Source organism: Ptychodera flava, chromosome 22, assembly GCF_041260155.1.
Source record: "Ptychodera flava strain L36383 chromosome 22, AS_Pfla_20210202, whole genome shotgun sequence".
Classification (NCBI taxonomy): domain Eukaryota; kingdom Metazoa; phylum Hemichordata; class Enteropneusta; family Ptychoderidae; genus Ptychodera; species Ptychodera flava.
In genome coordinates, this window is record NC_091949.1 from 24,845,386 (window position 1) to 24,863,241 (window position 17,856).

Here is a 17,856-nt window from a genome sequence, read left to right on the forward strand (position 1 = left end):
TTTTGTGTGCAACTGTGCAGTTTATACGCATGTCGTGATTCTCGGCTGTGCGGCGTGACTGTAATGTAGGGCGCCCCGAACGTCAAGAATCAAAACTCGACTCATGATTTGCCATGGTGCAAATATTCAGAAAATTTGCACATATTTTAATTTATTTTTTCAATCAAAATCGTGTAAGTCGGAAAGATTTGACTATATAGGAGTTATTAGAAAAATAAAATGTCTTATCCTGACAATGTTTGCTAGTTTTGAAGTTGCAAAAATAAGTGAGATGTATCTGTAATTTATATAAATAGCACCATTTTTTTGCCTCAGCCAACAGAAATAATCTTTCCTTTTCTAGAGGAAAAATCAAGAAAGTTTTGAAGGCCCGGATAAACAATTCCCGAAAAAGATTCTGAGTCATGAAAGTTACTTTCTTTCAAATGTCAACGCATACGCTCTACGTTCCTGTTATCAGCCTATGTAAACACTGTTCAAAGAGACCACACCCCCTTCTGTAAATGGTAGCTCCCTCTTCATTATCTGTCAATCATCAATTAATATCATGTTCATTTCAAAATGGCGACCCAAACAACCACTACGAATTTTAGCGACGAATATGAGCTCAAAGAAGAGCTTGGGAAGTGAGTATTTGTTACAAATGTTGATTTTCTGCACTATCAATGTCACCTCTACGCTGCCTGAAAATTTCATGGCAATGTGATCCGCGGTTCTTGAAATTTAACCCGATTTATTTTCATCGCAGGGGCGCCTTCAGTATAGTGAAACGGTGTGTGCGAAAATCCACCGGTCAGGAATTCGCCGCGAAAATCATCAATACAAAGAAGTTATCAGCTCGAGGTAAGGGATTATCATTATTAGACTTGTTCACAGATAAGACAAGATATTTCGCCAGCTACGGGTCAGGCAAGAACGTAAAATCGTTCGTCGGCCATGTTGGAACTGGAAATTGTAAATGAAGGTACGGATTGGCATGAACTCATCATCAATCGTCTTGGCACGGCCGCTCATCCCTTCTTCCATCATCCTTCCGTGAAGCCGTGTATTTAATTTCAAGGTACTATTTCGAGGGAACACACTACTTGGGAGTTGAAATCATTTTTTTAAATTTTACTTCGTCACTTTTGTAACTTGCGACGGTTTCACTGGGCGTACATGTTCACGGTCCCATCCTGACAGTTCCCTGTCTGTTTCTCCCACGGAGGCCTCCGTTGGACAGTAGACGAAACGACAGCGATTTTTCCCGTCTCCGCTAGTATTAATTAGTCATGACGATCGCATTGTCCGATAGCAGCCAATAGCTTATCATTCATTCATATTGCCCGATATGCGAAAATCTTCAAAGTGCAGTGTTCGCTTGCTATTTGTTTTCTCGATTTCCAAAGGGCTTCGCCGTGTGTGTTTGAGGCCAATGAAAGGGGGCGTACCGGGGATATCATGAGCACCCTATAATACGTCCGCGCTCTTCCACATTTACAGGTCGCCAAACATGCCTGTTTTACAAAATTTATCATGAAAACGTTACGTATAATATGCGATATACATATCCGTGGTTAAACATATTTTATTTCATCTCTAGATTTTCAGAAGCTGGAGAGGGAGGCGCGTATCTGCCGGCTTTTGAAGCATCCAAATATAGGTAGGAGCCAGTTTCATATTTTCAGGCACAACAGGGACTACAGTCCAGCTGCGCATGACTGTCTGCCGGGGGGATGGGCACATTTCCCTTGCGAATGTTTCCATGGAAACAGATGAGATGTCCCCAGATAGCAAAATGATGTCCCAATACTTATAAAGTATGACATGCTGCAAGCAGACCATTTTCATTGTTATTTGGTGTGCGAGACTGCACAAAAATATGGGCATGTAATGTTTCCTGACGATAGTTTCTGTGCTTTCAAACTTGAAATTTCCTGCTTGCCATTATCAGGAATATTTATGAGTGAGGATCACCCAAGATTACATGTTGAACATTAGATTGATTTGCAGACGGTGTCCTTAGCGTCGCTACAATTCTTAGGAGGCATTTCATCCAAAATCAAGTTATCCTATTGCCAGTGGAATCAAATTACTGTTGCCCTGGTTCTTGCGCCGGGCAACTGAAGTCGCTACACGTGTGTGAATGTCTCTACTAACTGGCTCCCTGTCTCGCTCTCTCAAAGGCCATTGCGTGTTTTGACCCACATTGTGGTGACATTTAACTGTGGTATGCTGTACACATTCTACAATTAGTATTTCCCTACCAGCATTTTGCAGTCAAAGCAGCTCATCATGCACAGTACTACTAGTGCCGGCTATTTTGCCAATATTATATAAACATGTAAGCTTATTACCACAGCTACTGTGCGTCAAATAGTAACCCATCGTATAAAAATTGCATCACCATAAAAATGGTTGACTAACTGTAGCAATATCAATATGTCATGTTTGTTTCGCCCAATATTGGTTGCTATGGTGTCAGTGTAGATTTCACGCTGTGAAGGAGTTATTCACAGGTTTTCTGAATGGCAGACAATGTTAGTGTAGTTTGACCTTTGTTCATTATTTGGAGATCTGAGTGTAATATCAGCTGCTCACTGCTATATCGTTACATATTTTTTCCAGCGTCTGTGATCGAGAAACACAGACAGAAATGGTTGAAATTCATAGGATTCATGATTTTCGAATGGGATTATCTTTATTTGTTGTGTTTTAGGATTTCTCTCACAATACAGACAGTCTGACTGCTGGCAGTTCAGTGCTTGCAGGACTGATGACAAACACGGATTACTAAATTTATGTAAAATGTCAAAATTTTCCATCAGCATTTTATGAAGAAAAGCCATGATCTGTGTGTGTGTGCTGTCTTTACTTCAGGTTTTTCTCTGTCCTTTCTCTAACCACTACAAGTACTTACGTTTATCTATCTATCACTTATCGTCGCCTTTTTTTAGAAATAAACTTCCTATATTTTAAAACTTTCATGTCTTGCAAAATGATCTAAAACTCTTCAACAACTCTATGTAAGCCATTGATGAACCCCCCTTTGTATTTTGTTGATATTGCAAGAATATACTTTGAATGGGTCAATAGTGGGAGGCACTCAGCAGCCTGTAGTTTCAGTTGATGATATGAAACCTGTTATCAAATTACATCAAACAGATCCAACTGAGGGAAAGAAAATTGCCCGTTTCCCCATTTTGAGAATCGGCAGTTTCCTCTTTTCAGGTTGCTATGATATCATTGATATGTTTCCCCCTTTTCAGGTAAACCTTGTTAAAAGAGTCTGACTAAGGCCAAAACCAAGAAGTTCTGGAATTGATAGGGTTATCATTTCGTGTGTGTTTGTAAAATTTATTCTGTGGAAGATGAATTTTTCATTAATTTCAATCTATGGGACACAAACACAGCATACACGTTCAATTTCTGTTGGCTGCATATGTGTCTTCACCTCATTATCTGTGTGTCTATTGTTTAATGTTATTGTTTATCATTAATCTTACAAAAATGACATGGTGACATTTAAGAAAGCATTTGCCGTGAACCGCGCCGCTTTATCTGAAGCACCAGCTCACTGAGACGTGAAAAATTTGTAACGGTCACCGTGTGAGCCTTGTTTTTTTTCTTTTGTAGTGGAAAGGGGGAAGACTTGTATTTTTAGAATCCCTGGATTTATAGGAGTGAGTCTATTTCTCGGAATTGACTGGCCAGTGTGAAGTCGTACAACAAAGAACATAAACGTATTCAGTCAGTTTGTGTGTATTTGTATAGAAGGACAAGAAAAGACTGTCACCGCTTATATGACATCGCCGTGAACTGACATAATTATTACAGTTCCATTGATTGTCAATCAAACAGGAGAATAGGGTTGTTTCACCGTAGGCAATTATGTACAGGGGGAACCTGCAAGATTTATTTGTGCTTTTGCATTTAGTATGTGTATAGGTTGCATGACCAGTACGTCTCTATTGCATGTATGTATGTCCTTATTTGGTGCTGTCTGACTCCAGTAAACGCTACCGCGGTTATACTTTGAAATTAACAAGGAAGGCGTTTTGAAAGGCTTGATGGTGATTCCTTTGAAATTAATTGTGTGTGGTGTCATTTAGGTGGCTGCAGGGAGTGACTATGGCTGCATCAATATTAGCAACGGCGGTTTTGACATTGATGGAGTTTGCTTTTAATTTGACCATATTGGTTTTGATATTAACAACAGTGACTGTGGTGGTTTTGAGATGTACACCACTAGCATTGAACCTGCCTCAGGTGGTGTTGACGTTTCGTACTTGAGCTTTGATATTGACCTAAGTAGCTGTCAGATTGGCTGACGGAGCTTTGGTAGTGACTTCATGGATGTTGATATTTATCTAGTCTGGCTGTGATGTCGGCCAACATCGTTTTTTGCATCAACCTTGGTAGGTGGCTTTGATATTGATTGACCTAAGTGGTTTTGATATCGACTTCAGGAGCTTCGACATTGATTACGATGGCTTCAGGTATTGGCCATAGTAGGTGTGATACTGACCAGAGTGCATTTGTCATTGACTGTGAGGAGCTTGATGTTGACCAGAGTGGTTTTGATATTGACCTTGGTGGCCGTTGACATCAACCCTGGCTGCCCAGTGATCATCCATGAAGACTTTTCCATCAGCTTTAAAATACAAATGTATTGAGAAGTGCAGCTAGCCTATAGGTACCAATGCCTCAATGAAAAATCCCTGTTTATCTCATAGAGGTTGTTAAACTTTGTATATTAAATGATACTGACAGAGCAATTTCATCTAATAGTTCTTCTTAGATTTTAAGTGTTATAAAATGACACTATGAGGTCCCACAGAATATCAAATAAAGTACAAGTGGCTTTTCAGATCGTCATGGCAACTGTAAATTGTATTTTCAACGTGTCTGAGGAAATTGGTTCACGAGAAATATGTACATTGCAGTAAAGAAGACATCAGTGTTATACTTAAAGTTCTTAGTTTGTTTTTATTTCGATAGTAGATTGCGTCTGATGGTCTCATTTGCTGTAATTGTAAAGGGTCCATTTCCAGCATCGCACATAGGTTGTCTCTCTCTTGTACTTCATACATCTGTAATTTAATCCGACAGTGTGTTAGGCTTTTTTCTGTATCCGAAAACTTTAATATCTGAAGGTTTCAATGATCTAACTGGCGGTAAATTTGATGTGCAAGGTAATTTGTAACTTTGAAACTGATAAATTTTCAGCGTCGAAAAATTCAGTGTAATACTGGGTTCTTCCATACTTAGACTGCATCCAGTATGGCCGTGCACTTTCACATTTTACCCAGTTGTTTTCCAGTATCTAGCCAGAGAGATTAAAATGGCATCATCAAAACCGATACCTTATAAAGTAAACACCAGGAAACCATATAGCCATGGTTTGGCCCGTTGGTGTATTGCTTGATCATCAAACAGAACTGTCTTACTCTTACACAGTTTATCACCTTTTTCTTTACAGTGTACAAGTCAGTAATGCGTGTGATTGATATCTGTTATATAAAAGAATGCAGCAAGTCAGATGTGGCAGGTGCCACTAGATGAACAAAAGCGTGTGACGTTTGATTGTAATTCTTCAGGATTTTTTTTGTGATGTACTGGACGATGTAATAAAAATAGTCGTAATTACTGAAGCACGACTGCATGACTGACGGGGTCCCTGTGTGTAGATGTGTCTGTTTGGTTCAGAAGTTTACGGGTGAAGTCAATAGGTCATCAGAATGTCTTTCAGTGTGGTCTTTGATTAACATATAACAGCAACAAAGGTGCATGGCCGAATACACTGTGGCAAGTCTTAGAGATGCAAATTGTTGTCTGCCTCCAGTGATAATGTAGAAAAATTAAAAGTTAGCGAGAAAAATTATCAACAAAGTGAGAGTTTTTGTTTGAATCATAGCCACCTCAAAGTTGTAAAAAGTAATTATTGTGTCATGCGAATGATGTTCAAAAATTATTGTTAAACTTGTATTCCTGGACACTAGCAGCGCTGGCCTATAAAAGTGGCTTTTCGGAGGCAGGCAGATTGTTATTGTTGACTTTTAGCATTTCAAGTATAGTAGTATGTGTATCGCATTCCCTATGCCGCTGGGAAATTTGAAACATTTGCTCCATTTGTAACTAACTCATCCCTGCTGCCTTGTAGCTACATCTAGCCACAAGCAACAACCAAAGCGAAGTCCAATGTTAAGTCAGGATATGAAACTTACAACATATATGAGTAAATGAAATATTTCTACATTTGATCTGCTGGAGAATTGAAATAAAGAAAAGGGAAGAAATTTGGAAAATCTGTTGAATGTGCTATCTGTGTGCATGGACTTTTCTTCCCGAACTCTTGTATGAGGATGATAAAATTATTGTGAAGATAATGAAATACCTGTGTATCAGTGAGGGTTAGGCATGTCTGACGGCTGATAGGGTTTTATCTCCCACAGTTGTAGCATCCTTGTGAAAGAAATAATGTTTTAGTATACGAGACAATTACGTTGATGATGGTCTTCGCATGACACTGTGAATTTAATGAAAAGAACACAACGATCGCAACGACTTCACAAGCAAATGCAGAAGTAGGTTCTTTTATCAGTGTGGGAGTAACCAAGTGAAAATTGCTCCGGTGAAGTTGCATCCTGTGTAGGACGCCCAATTCATCTCCAGTAGTTACAAGTTCAGCACTAGGTCAAGGGTCAAAGGTGAATCCTGGTGATTTGTCGCTGATCTGCGTGAACCCTCGAAAAACTTACAACCCCAGGTGTACAATGCAGCATCCTGAAGTAAAAACCACCTTTGATGATGATACCTAATGCTCAGGAGTTAAATCCTTGTATTTACAGGATGAAATTGAAACTGGACCATTGCGCAATGAAAAAAAAAAGGGTGGCATATTTCATTCCGCTGATTCAGGCACCCTTCAATTGAATGACACAATCACAGCTTCCAGTCATTAAAAAAAAATTGCTGAAATATTTATCATTTAAACAGAAGCAGATTGCATTTCTTCTGTTTTTAAATTAATATTGAATTTCACAAAATGTGTCAATTCAGAGATATATCTATTTGGTAGTATTGGAATATTGGTCATGTAACAAACATTTGGCTGGCTGCCAAGACCGGTAATAAATCGTACCGTCTGCTTACAGCAAGGATAGGCACCTCATTTGCCAAAGCCACTTTCCAGATTTCTGCTGGTACAAATATTGTTACACGTCTGACAGAGGTCAAAAATGTAATTTATATATCGTGCTCACGGCAGCTACACATACAACAAGCCCCTCGTACTCAGAATTGTGATGTGAAGAATGTTATCAATTGAAGAATATTGCAGAGGCCAAAACAATTTGGTAGTGACGTAAGTTTGCATGTAAATTCTGTTTTCTTGTTTCTGTACAAATGTGATTTTACTGTTAAATATGTAGATTTTACTGATGAATATGCAAATTACACTAATGAATATGCAAATTCCACTGATGAAAATGCAAATTTTAACAATGACAATTTGCTGTTTTCTAAGCTTTCCAGGTATTAAATCCTTCACACTGAGCCAGGTAGCCTTGAAATGGTATTTTACCACCTCAAAATGGATCATTGTCAAACTTACGCAACTTTTGTTTGTTTTAGTGATCCCAAAATCACACATTACAGTGAATGCATGCAGTCGTAAAAGATATCCTTGCAAGAATTTCTGTATTCAAAGGTTGTTTTTGCAAACCAAAGGCAAACTCGGTGTCAGAACAGAAAGCAATCCTAAAAAAACTGTTAAGTACTTTCTAATATTCTATCCAACAACAGCAAGTAATTTTGTTTTACAGGTTTAACCCCTTACTGCCATAGTCAAATTTTGTCGCCTTTCTAAAATGTAATCCAGACAAATTTTTTTTTCAGATTTTCTACTAAATTTGATTAAAAACTGTTATTAATGAAAAGTGATGTCCATCGGGCCCAAAATTACAAAAAAAATTCAAAAGAAATCATAAAAATTGGTAAATTTTGCAATAAAATTTTGGTACGTAATTCTTCAGCACTCAAAGGTTAATAGTAAGAGCACACTGTGCAAAGAATTCAAATATTGAATAAATTTACCGGCTCTGCGAAAAAGAATTGGCTTAAAAAATCTATTCTCATGAAAGTCTTCAGATATAGCATTATTTAGTAATTCTATTCTGCAGAAGTGTGTATTTAGTCTAAATTTTATTTCTGTAGTGAGATCAAAATTAGATTACTGTGAGATGAAAATCTCCTGTTTCTATGTGCACTTCTTTATACTACAACCATGTCAGTGTTACCTCTGTGAAAAAATCATTCTTAGTGTTATCTGCTTTTCAGATGGAATTATACATCTTCCATATCAAAAAATATGAAAAAAGCATGAAATTGTGAGTGCAGGATGTCAGATATCTGATCATGAATTATTCATGAGGGGGATAAATGGATTCAATGATACACATCTTTAGTTTCATGTTTTGTTTGCAATAGTATTTGATAGAGTTGGGTGATTCAAAATTTATTAGATTTTAAATTTTTCGATACAAATCTAGGATGTTATGGCCTATTCCCACTTTGCAAATTCACAGCGTGGATTTGGAGAAGGTAATCGGCAAAATTGAACTTTGAAGAAGCTCTCACATCCTTACTACTGTATGGGATGTATTTGTAAGTTGTTTACACTACTGGTGAGCACTTATAATAAGTGGCTGTGAAAACCTAACGCGATGTTGTGTATCCTGTGTTTTTGATTGGTGTCTCATGTGTATTTGATGGATGTGTTTTAAGCTAAAAGAAGGAGGGATATTCTTATTTTATACTTTCCCAAAGATCAGTTTTGACAAGTGCAAACATAGCTTATATTATTATCAAACCTCAAAGATGTAGAGAGTCAGTCTGAGATTTTGATAACATATTGCTTTGAGGTTTCTGGAGTAAGCTCTTTGGAGACCGAATGTTGACAGAAAAGGACCATTTTTTTGGAGAGAGAGACTTCATATAAAGTTATCATGATTTTGGCCAATTGGAATACTGCAACCAGCCTTTCCTTGAAAATCATCATCCTGGTTTCTATGGTTACCATTCAACCTCTTCAAAACTATTGTTCAAAGCCTCCACTAGCTGTGTAACATTTTGATGTATCTTTCATAACTGCGAATTTCCGCTTGTAAAGGACAGTTTGTCGTTTCCAAAATCATGTTGATAATGATATGCTAAATGATCAGTGTGTCAAAAAAGCTCGCAATGTCAAATATTGTCATCGATAACTGAGTTTAAATCCAGAATAATTCATTTATCAAAAATAACACTGCATATTACACATGATATGTTGTGTTTGCAGAGTTTATAGTTAGCATTTCAAACATATGCAGAAGAAAAATGTATTTGTTTTAGAGCACAAAATTAATGAAAATATTGTCAAAACTTAGTGGTGCTTCTGCAAGCGCTGACCAAACAGTGAAACAAAATTTTTGATTTCCTAATTAATGGCCATTTAGAAATCCACTGAATGTATTACACATTGTATTCAACATTTAACAAGAGGATTGGTGATTCAGTGTAAATCTTAACAAGATGTGCTTTTTTTTGTACTCATTGTATACAATTACTGAGAAATACTGAAGGGCAGGCTGTTCTCCTTTGTAGATGCACAATGATTTCACAATTTATCTTATTGTCAACGATTGTAAAGAGAGTTTGTTTCATTGTACACAGTGGCTGTGATGGACTTTCGGTTCTGAATATTTCATATTTCCATGAAGTGGATTTCCTACTCCCTGTATCCAAATAAGAGAAACATTTTTTGTCCGTCGTTGTATGTGACTTGCTGCTGCAGCTGTTTTGTGTGTTGTGTTACATGAGAACACAAGGATCACAAACTTGCCCGCTTCCCAGACCATCTGTGAGACTGCTTTCATGTGAACTCAACGGAAACGGTTGCAGATGACAACTTCTTGCTTTTGCAAGTTACTGCTCCAGTTTCTGGCCATGATCATCATGAATTTGAAACATATATGTCGGCATTTTACATCTTTTTTTTTTCAGTCAAAAGGAGGGGGAGGTGTCTTGTTTGCAGCTGGACGACTTTCTTGTTTATAAACATATTTGCCTCTTCCCATAAATTGGTGATGAATGTCAAGCAAATGTGGAGCAAAGTCAGCGTTTGATGTGTGTTCATACATGTAGTTCACCAGTTTTGTACCTTTCCAATCACTGCAAGACTATGCCAAATAAACCTTGGTTGTCCATTCATTTATATGGAGCCATGGTCATTAGTTTTGTCATGGCTGCCGTTATAAAAGTTTGGATATGCACAAGGAATGTTGGGATATGTTGTGCATAGTAACAGACAAGTAGTATTGGTCCCATGTGCGCAGCCACAGACGAAACGACCCTCTCTCTTTAACTTTCCCTCCAGATATTTTTATGCAAAGTGAAATATTCTGCGCAGATTCTCAGCTCATGTTGAACAAAAAATGTGTAAATGAAACTTACAGTTAGGTGATATTTAATTCAGGACCACAAGAGTCATCAAGTACAAGGAAGTAATCTATTACATGTAACGGAGTAATTTATAATACATTGTTTTGAGAAGAATTTATTTGTCCTCTTCATTCTTGCCTTTTTACATATTCATGACCTAATTTACATTTTGATGAGCAATTTAGACTCGTTTACTCCTACTCACCATACTTGGTTTGAATGGCAATCTTGAATTCCCATGTCAATTTACTGTGTGAAACTAGCCAAGGAATTATAAGATGCGTTGTTTCAACCATTTGGCTTTATGAGTAGTACTGACCAAAGTGTGTCAGTATGCCACGGCCAGGAAATATATTCACATGGCCATCCGTCACAACTTGGCTATTTCTTCATAAAAGGTTCAGTACAATGAAACATCTAATGCAAGAACAGGATCTTCACTGATCTCGACGCTTGATCTGTGGATTGTGTTCAGTTTCTTCAAAAACTGTCCTGTATTATAACATCTAGACGTCGTTGTCAGTGCAGTCAAACATTCACACTGCTTGTTGTAGTAATCAAGAGTCAATGAATACGAAATTGGCAGCCTTGTTGCCGTAGATAAGCCATATCCTTCGGCAGGAAATGACAACTTCTCCGCCATGAATCAATAAACCTCATTTTTGAAAAAAAATGTGAAATTTCCTCAACAGGTGCATATCACGCTCATTTCATCCCACCTGATAGAAATGAACAGTGCAAGAACATTTGTCTTGATTGGATTTTTCAGAATAATGTTTCAGGATAAGACAGATTTTCTTTTATTTCTCTGTTGTGTTTGTTTGTGTGTATGTTTGTGTATGTATGTATGTATGTATGTATGTATGTATGTATGTATGTATGTATGTATGTATGTATGTACCGGTATGTATGTCTCTCTCCCACTCTCTTTCTCTCTCCTTAAAAATATTTTAAAAATTTGGTAAATAATTATTATTTTACCAAAACAGTTTGACAACATTTGGTATAATTTTGCTCCCATTTTAAGAAGAGATGACACACCATTCCGGAAAATTTAGGGGCAATTGTTGAATAAATAATTACCAATGTCCTCATAAAGCGGAATAATTTCCTGATAGTATTAAAAACAGATCAAGCCGTGAAAATAAGCAAGAGAAGTCACTTTGCAGTATCAATTCACTCAGTGTAATGTTATGCACTGACAATGATCCTCAGGTCTTCAATAATAAATGTTTTCCAAGTTGGTATGAATTATTCATACATGAATAATTCATGACTTTCCCAGTGATATTGGATGTTGGAATAACATGGAATGCAAAAGTTAGCTGCCATAAAAGAGCACGATTTAATGAATTTGAAATTTAGGTCTGCAGTATTTATTTCTAAAAGGTAGGAAAATAGGACAGTTGAATTCATACTATGGGGTCAAAATTAATTCAAAATACGTGTACTGAATTGGTTAATTCAGTTGTTACGTTCACCATTTTAGACAGTGTTGTGCTTTCTGAGAGTAGAGTAGTTTCATTGAGACACCACTTCCTCATGTGGTGATACTGAAAATCAATAAGAGATAAACCATGCTTGTGTTGCTAAAATGCCCCTGATTTAACCTTTTCACCCCGCTCTACATTTCTTGAGGTCCAATATTGCAATAGAGAGTATTAGGGTCCTACCAAACATTTGTGATAAATGGGTATGTACCCCACAGGATTCAGATATGTGTGGGGGATCTGTTTTGTGATCCGATCAAAAGTGGCTGTTTGTTTGCAGTTGTGGGGGCTAGATTCTATTATAGTTTCTATGCAGTCGCCTTCTGTCTGAAGCATAGAATACATATGGTAGCATACATTTGTGATTGTCAGCATGCAGAAATACAGGCATATGTTGTACTTGTCCTGCAACCGTGACAACATACTAGCTCTAAATATAATAGATTCTGAAGTAGCTTTTGACCATTTGGTAAACTAGCTGTTTGAAACAGCTAAATTTTGACATGTGCATAAAATGACCTGCCCCTGTTAACTGATAGCAGAGCTGAATATTTTTTTAGTGCATGCTAAGCTATTTAAATCTAGCACAGCTGCAGCAAACTTGAACTTGCAGAGTTCAGGGAGGATGGAAGGCAGAGATTATTAGAAGATTGTTGAAAATCAAACAGTGGCAAGAAGCTGTTGGTGTCAAACATCCGCAACAATATGGAATCTGAAACAATATGGAAGACTGTATATATTTGTTTTGAATCTATCAGACTGAGATTAAAAATTTAAAATGTGGTTGCATGAAAACAGTTCGCTGCAATCATCAGCTTTTACTGAGCCCATCACTCATTTCTGATAAATCCAATGATTCTGACTATGCAGCAGCTGTCTCCGCGGTAGACCAGTGGAAACTCGTCTCTTTCCGCTGTCATTCAGACACAAAATTGCACACAATGAGAGTTGGCCGGCTGTCATCAGTCAAAGGAAGGGTTTTAAAAACATGGCAAATCTGACACCAAAGTTAATAGCACTCATAAAGCTATGAATGTTGTGTTAGCCTAATTGTGTAGCAGTTTTATAATTTCATTAACTACCTCAAATTATAGGCCATGGTTGTACTGGGTAATTAAATGAGTAGGATTTTAGTGTGGCACAACATGGAATTATGCATAAATTATTCTGCGTCAGAGAAAATTCTTACAAAATAGTATAAAATATAGGGAGAGATAGCGTCATCCTGTCTTTATTGCAAGGAAAATGATGATAAGTTTCTATTTAACAGCAAACCTGTCAGTGCGGTGGTTTGGTCGTCAACCTTTGGTACCATATTTTCCAGTTGTCTGTGAAATTTCAGATAAGGTGTAGCATAAGCCTGTACAATTAAGGAGCATGCACATTTGTGTACGTTTCTGTTGACAAAATTATGTTCACTCAAATGTGTCGTACTTGTTTATATTCAGTCAATGTACACACATCGATGATTGCTTCGAAATGTCAAAGGTATTAAAAGCCTTAGAAAATTATTAATTGTCTACAAATTGACATTTCTTGTCCAGTTTTTCTGATGAAATTTTGAGAGGTCAAAAATTATCTGACAAACAACTGTTCAGAGCGATGTCTTTGTCAGAAAGACTTCTGATCTTACAGTCAAATTCCATTTTTCATCTGAGCTTTTTGGATGCATTTTGTACTTTTAATATATATAATTATATATCTACGTAGGTGTGTCTTGTACAAGATGAATTCTCTCTCGTGTAACTGTAAGGCGCCTTTTGAAATTTCTTTCATGTAAAATTACAAATTTAAGGTGATAGGAGAATTTTGTGTCCAAAGCATTGTTGCAAATTAAATTTCCAAATATTTCCAAAACATGGAGACAAACATGAGCTATGTGCATGGTCAGACACAAAGATAGTTTATCAAATTATGCTCAGCAATCCTGGTCATGAAATTCATAATATTTATGCTCCTAGTCATGAATATTCATAGCAATGATGCTCATGGTCATGAATATTCATAATAATTATGCTAATAATGTTGCTGATCCTGTGCAGGTATTTGTTGATGGTATAGGTGAATTAGTGAGATCATTTAGATGGTATACTTATGGGTTTTGTTTGTTGTATGTGCTATTCAGTGATCGCAAAAAAGTTCTGAAGTCAAAACTGTGTGATTGAAAATAAACTGAAGAGTTGTGGAGATTCCGTAAAAATGCAAATGAGAGTTCTTTCTTGAAACACAAGCCGCTGTCATTAATTACAATTACAAATTGACAAATGTGTGTCAATGCTTCTTGCTCCCAGTAGACTTTAAGTCGAGGTTGTATTATTTTAATGAAAACACAGTTTAATGCCGGTTGAAATTGCATGAATTAATAAAAGAACCGGGGAAGCAGGTGTCTCCAACACGACTCCCTGGATAGTTTGATGTGTTCAGAGGGTTGTCAATTAATTTTTATTGCCTGATCAGTGGCAGCAGTTGGGTCTCAATTCAAACTTCCAGCTCTCTGGAATGTATGAGCTTTTTTCACAGATCCATAGGTTTCCGAGAGCGGTAGATAATCACAATATACTTGATAAAAGTTTCGATTGCGAACAGTTTGGGGAATGTTACATCCAGATTGGTAGACAAATATGGTGAGGGAACAGTTGACATTAGGGCCGTATAGTGTTTTGCCCCAAGACAATTTGACGTACCTCTGACAGGTGTTCTCATTGACTCAGAAGATTTTACACATCATATATTGGATAGATTTAGATTTAGTTGACTCACAGTTCAAAGTTCAAAGTTCAAAAAATCTTACAAGTGAAAAGGCACACACTGTTACATTCCCTACTCCAGGCAAAAATTTTAAATGTGGAAGAATAAGACATCAACTAGAACAGGTAAATTTGTGTAATCTGATTGTACTTGCAGCTGTAACTGGCTTTATGTTATTAAATGTGTACAAACACACCCTTCAAGACAAAATTTTTAGACCACTGTTTTGCTTGAAGAGTTGCTCTGTATTATTTTATGCACAATTGCCAGCATGCAGGGGCCACTCAATGCTTTGTGAACCGTGGGATCGAACTACTGTTGTGGACGACCCTGGGGTCAAAAAGTCGTAGAAGGAGACTATAGGAAATGATGAATGTAATTTTCAGAAAGGAAGAGGTTCAGACGGTGTGTATGTACATGTGGGAAATAGTGGCTGTGATAAAAGGGCAACCAGCTTATCGTGTAGTTCAGTGACCAGAAAACATGACAACTTGGTCATTCACAGCTACTTGTCTACGTTTCGGTGACTCGGCTCCGTGAACACTGCCGGTACTTGCATATTTATCACAACGGTAGTCGAGTCTCTTCTCGGCAAAATCAGAAGTTCAAATAACGACAGCTTGCAAATCTGTCGTGTGGTTGTATGGATGTGGAGAAATTTACGGAATATGATAGGTATGCAGCAGCAACCTTGTAGTAAGTGCTGTTAGGCAAGCATCACCTGCCATTACATATTATATAAAAACAGAATTTACCAATTATGATGTGAAATTATACAGTAACGGTAGATTGCTACATTCTTAAAGGAAAGAATATCTGTCTTGAGAAGTAGTTCTGAAAATCCCGCCAGTAAACATCGTATATCTGTTGGAAATTGAATCAGAATACCTCAAATAAAAGTCATTTATGCTTCCACTCAGAATAAAATTTTCATACCTGTACAAACATCGGTGTCCTCTCGGAACATGGGATAAGTAAAAAATCCTGGACTTCTATATTGCGAAATCAAATACATGAAATATTTGCACAGTGAATTCATTTCAGAAATAGCACTGTCCATGTACATAGCAATGTTTTTTTCCCCCCGCCCTTTTTGCTGTATTCCATTTGATTGAGGCATTAAGCCAAATGTTGATTCAATTTTCATGACATTATAGATGCGAGATACCTAATAAAGTTGGTTTTTACTTCCCCTGTAGCCTTCATTATATCAGCAGCTCTTGAGAAATGTCAGAAGTTGAGCTAACAATAGGGCGAATCTGAGTCACAAATTGTGTATTTTTTGATAGTGACAGTTGCGTTTTCCCCCCGACAATGTCTGGTAATTTTCATAGAAATATCACTTTTTTAGCCGTGTAATTCACGGGTCCTTGTGAGTGTAAAGCTTAGGGGGTTATTAGCGTCTTTGTAGACTTGGTGTTTTTTGAAAGCGCGTTTGGAATGGACGGTAGATTGACAGCGTGGACAATGGAGGGTAGATTGACAGTGCTGAGATGAAAGAACATTTTGTGGACGAAGGAAGGAAGTGTCTGTATTTCTTGCATGTGTTCATTCTTGCGTCAAGTTGAAAAGAGACAGAAGCTTCAAATTTTGATGATATTTTAACAATTTATGTTTCGTATGTCAATTGCAAGTTTGTGTCCTACTTCCTATGAAACAACCTCTGTTCAGCTTTTCAACACGGCAAGTGTATTAACAGGTAAACTGCACTGTTATTGTTTACATTTATATTTTTTAGTCCGGACTAAAAATTCACCTGTTAATAAAACACTGCAGTTTATACATGTCCAAGCTGAGTTGACAGGCTGAATACGTTGTATCTCAACTGTCCTGTTACAGACCCACAGGCACACATACACATAAATACACACACACACACACACACACATACATACCGTGTCACCAAAACCGTATATGACTTACGAGCCTTGTGATTTTGCGTTAACTTGTGTTCCTGTTCTGATAAAAAATGACGGGGAAAGGGTTTAAAAAATGTCATTCTGCACTTTTTTCCATTTTCTCATTTTCCGAATTTCAATAAACATTGAAAGTAAATTTTTGTTCACCAGGCCATTTTTTATGCTTGATATTTTGCCCAATCTATGAAAAGGTTGTGAGAAATCATTTCTGAAGAAATCATCAAGGTGAAATTATGGAGGCATTCTTAATGAACACGGGTGGTATCCTAGGTAACGAACGTCAACCTTTACTGTCTTTTTGAGAGATGCAGCAGAATAGGATGAAACAAAGGTGAACAAAATTGACAACAACAAGGTCAAATTCGTGTTGGAAAGGGAAAGTTAAAAATGTTTTTTTTTTCGTTTCTGTAGTGTGAAATGTGTGATTCTGCTCGATTTTTCAGGAATCAGCCATCTAAAAAATGTTGCTAAAGGCGTTGTGGCTTACAATATATCAACCGCTTCTTTATGAATACGTATAGCGTGCACAGTTGAGTGATTATTTCGAGTTTTCACATGTGTGGATTCACAAGTTGCAAGCAACATGCACCTCAGAGCTTTCATGTGGCGTCGGTGCTGATGCGACTTTGACGACATTGCCAGAAAGATTGCCTATCACCAATGGAGATTCTATCCAACGAAAACAATACTACCAGAGATCGTGACATCGCAGTCAGCATTGCAGATAAGCAGGAAGAGGGTTGTCAATAAATTGATCCCTTTTTCCATTGGCATCAGATTTTTTCAACGACTGCCGATATAGTTTATCGTGACTATCGAAAAGCAAAAATAGGCATATTTTGAAATTGTGCAACATGAAAAATTTTTTGCTGGCTGAAATTTGTTTGCAATCTGCTCTGAGACTTTCCCATGATGATAAAAGACCTTAAATTGCTTTTCAAACTTCAATTTTCTACAACAATTCTTTTCCAATTTAACCAAACACTCTTGCATTTGTAACCAAGGGAACTCACTTACCATGAAAAGGTGTATTGTATTTGGCCTCTTTGATACCTCGTGTGCATGTGTCAAGTGCAAAGAATAATTTTCTTAATGCGTCTACATTAGGAGCAAGAATTCAGTAAGTGGGTTACATAAAGGCAGTTCCAGATGTCATAATGCTGTTTTGAAAGTCAAACTGCACTATTACCGCCACTGCTTCTGAAATGATCGCAATAGCAGTTTGTGATTTAGTCACA

At 37.2% G+C, this 17,856-nt stretch overlaps 1 protein-coding gene across 20 annotated transcripts in view; it reads left to right on the forward strand.

Moving 5' to 3' along the window:
• The first annotated feature begins 508 nt into the window (after positions 1-508).
• The window catches only part of LOC139123029 (calcium/calmodulin-dependent protein kinase type II subunit delta-like), a 114,534-nt gene continuing 97,186 nt past the window's right edge, over positions 509-17,856 (forward strand). For all 20 annotated transcript variants that reach the window (XM_070688975.1, XM_070688976.1, XM_070688980.1 and 17 more), the window contains exons 1-3: positions 509-626; positions 749-843; positions 1,583-1,642. In XM_070688975.1, the coding sequence (XP_070545076.1) occupies positions 562-626; positions 749-843; positions 1,583-1,642 (220 nt within the window). In that variant the 5' untranslated portion in view covers positions 509-561. The remainder of the gene's footprint in view (positions 627-748; positions 844-1,582; positions 1,643-17,856) is intronic.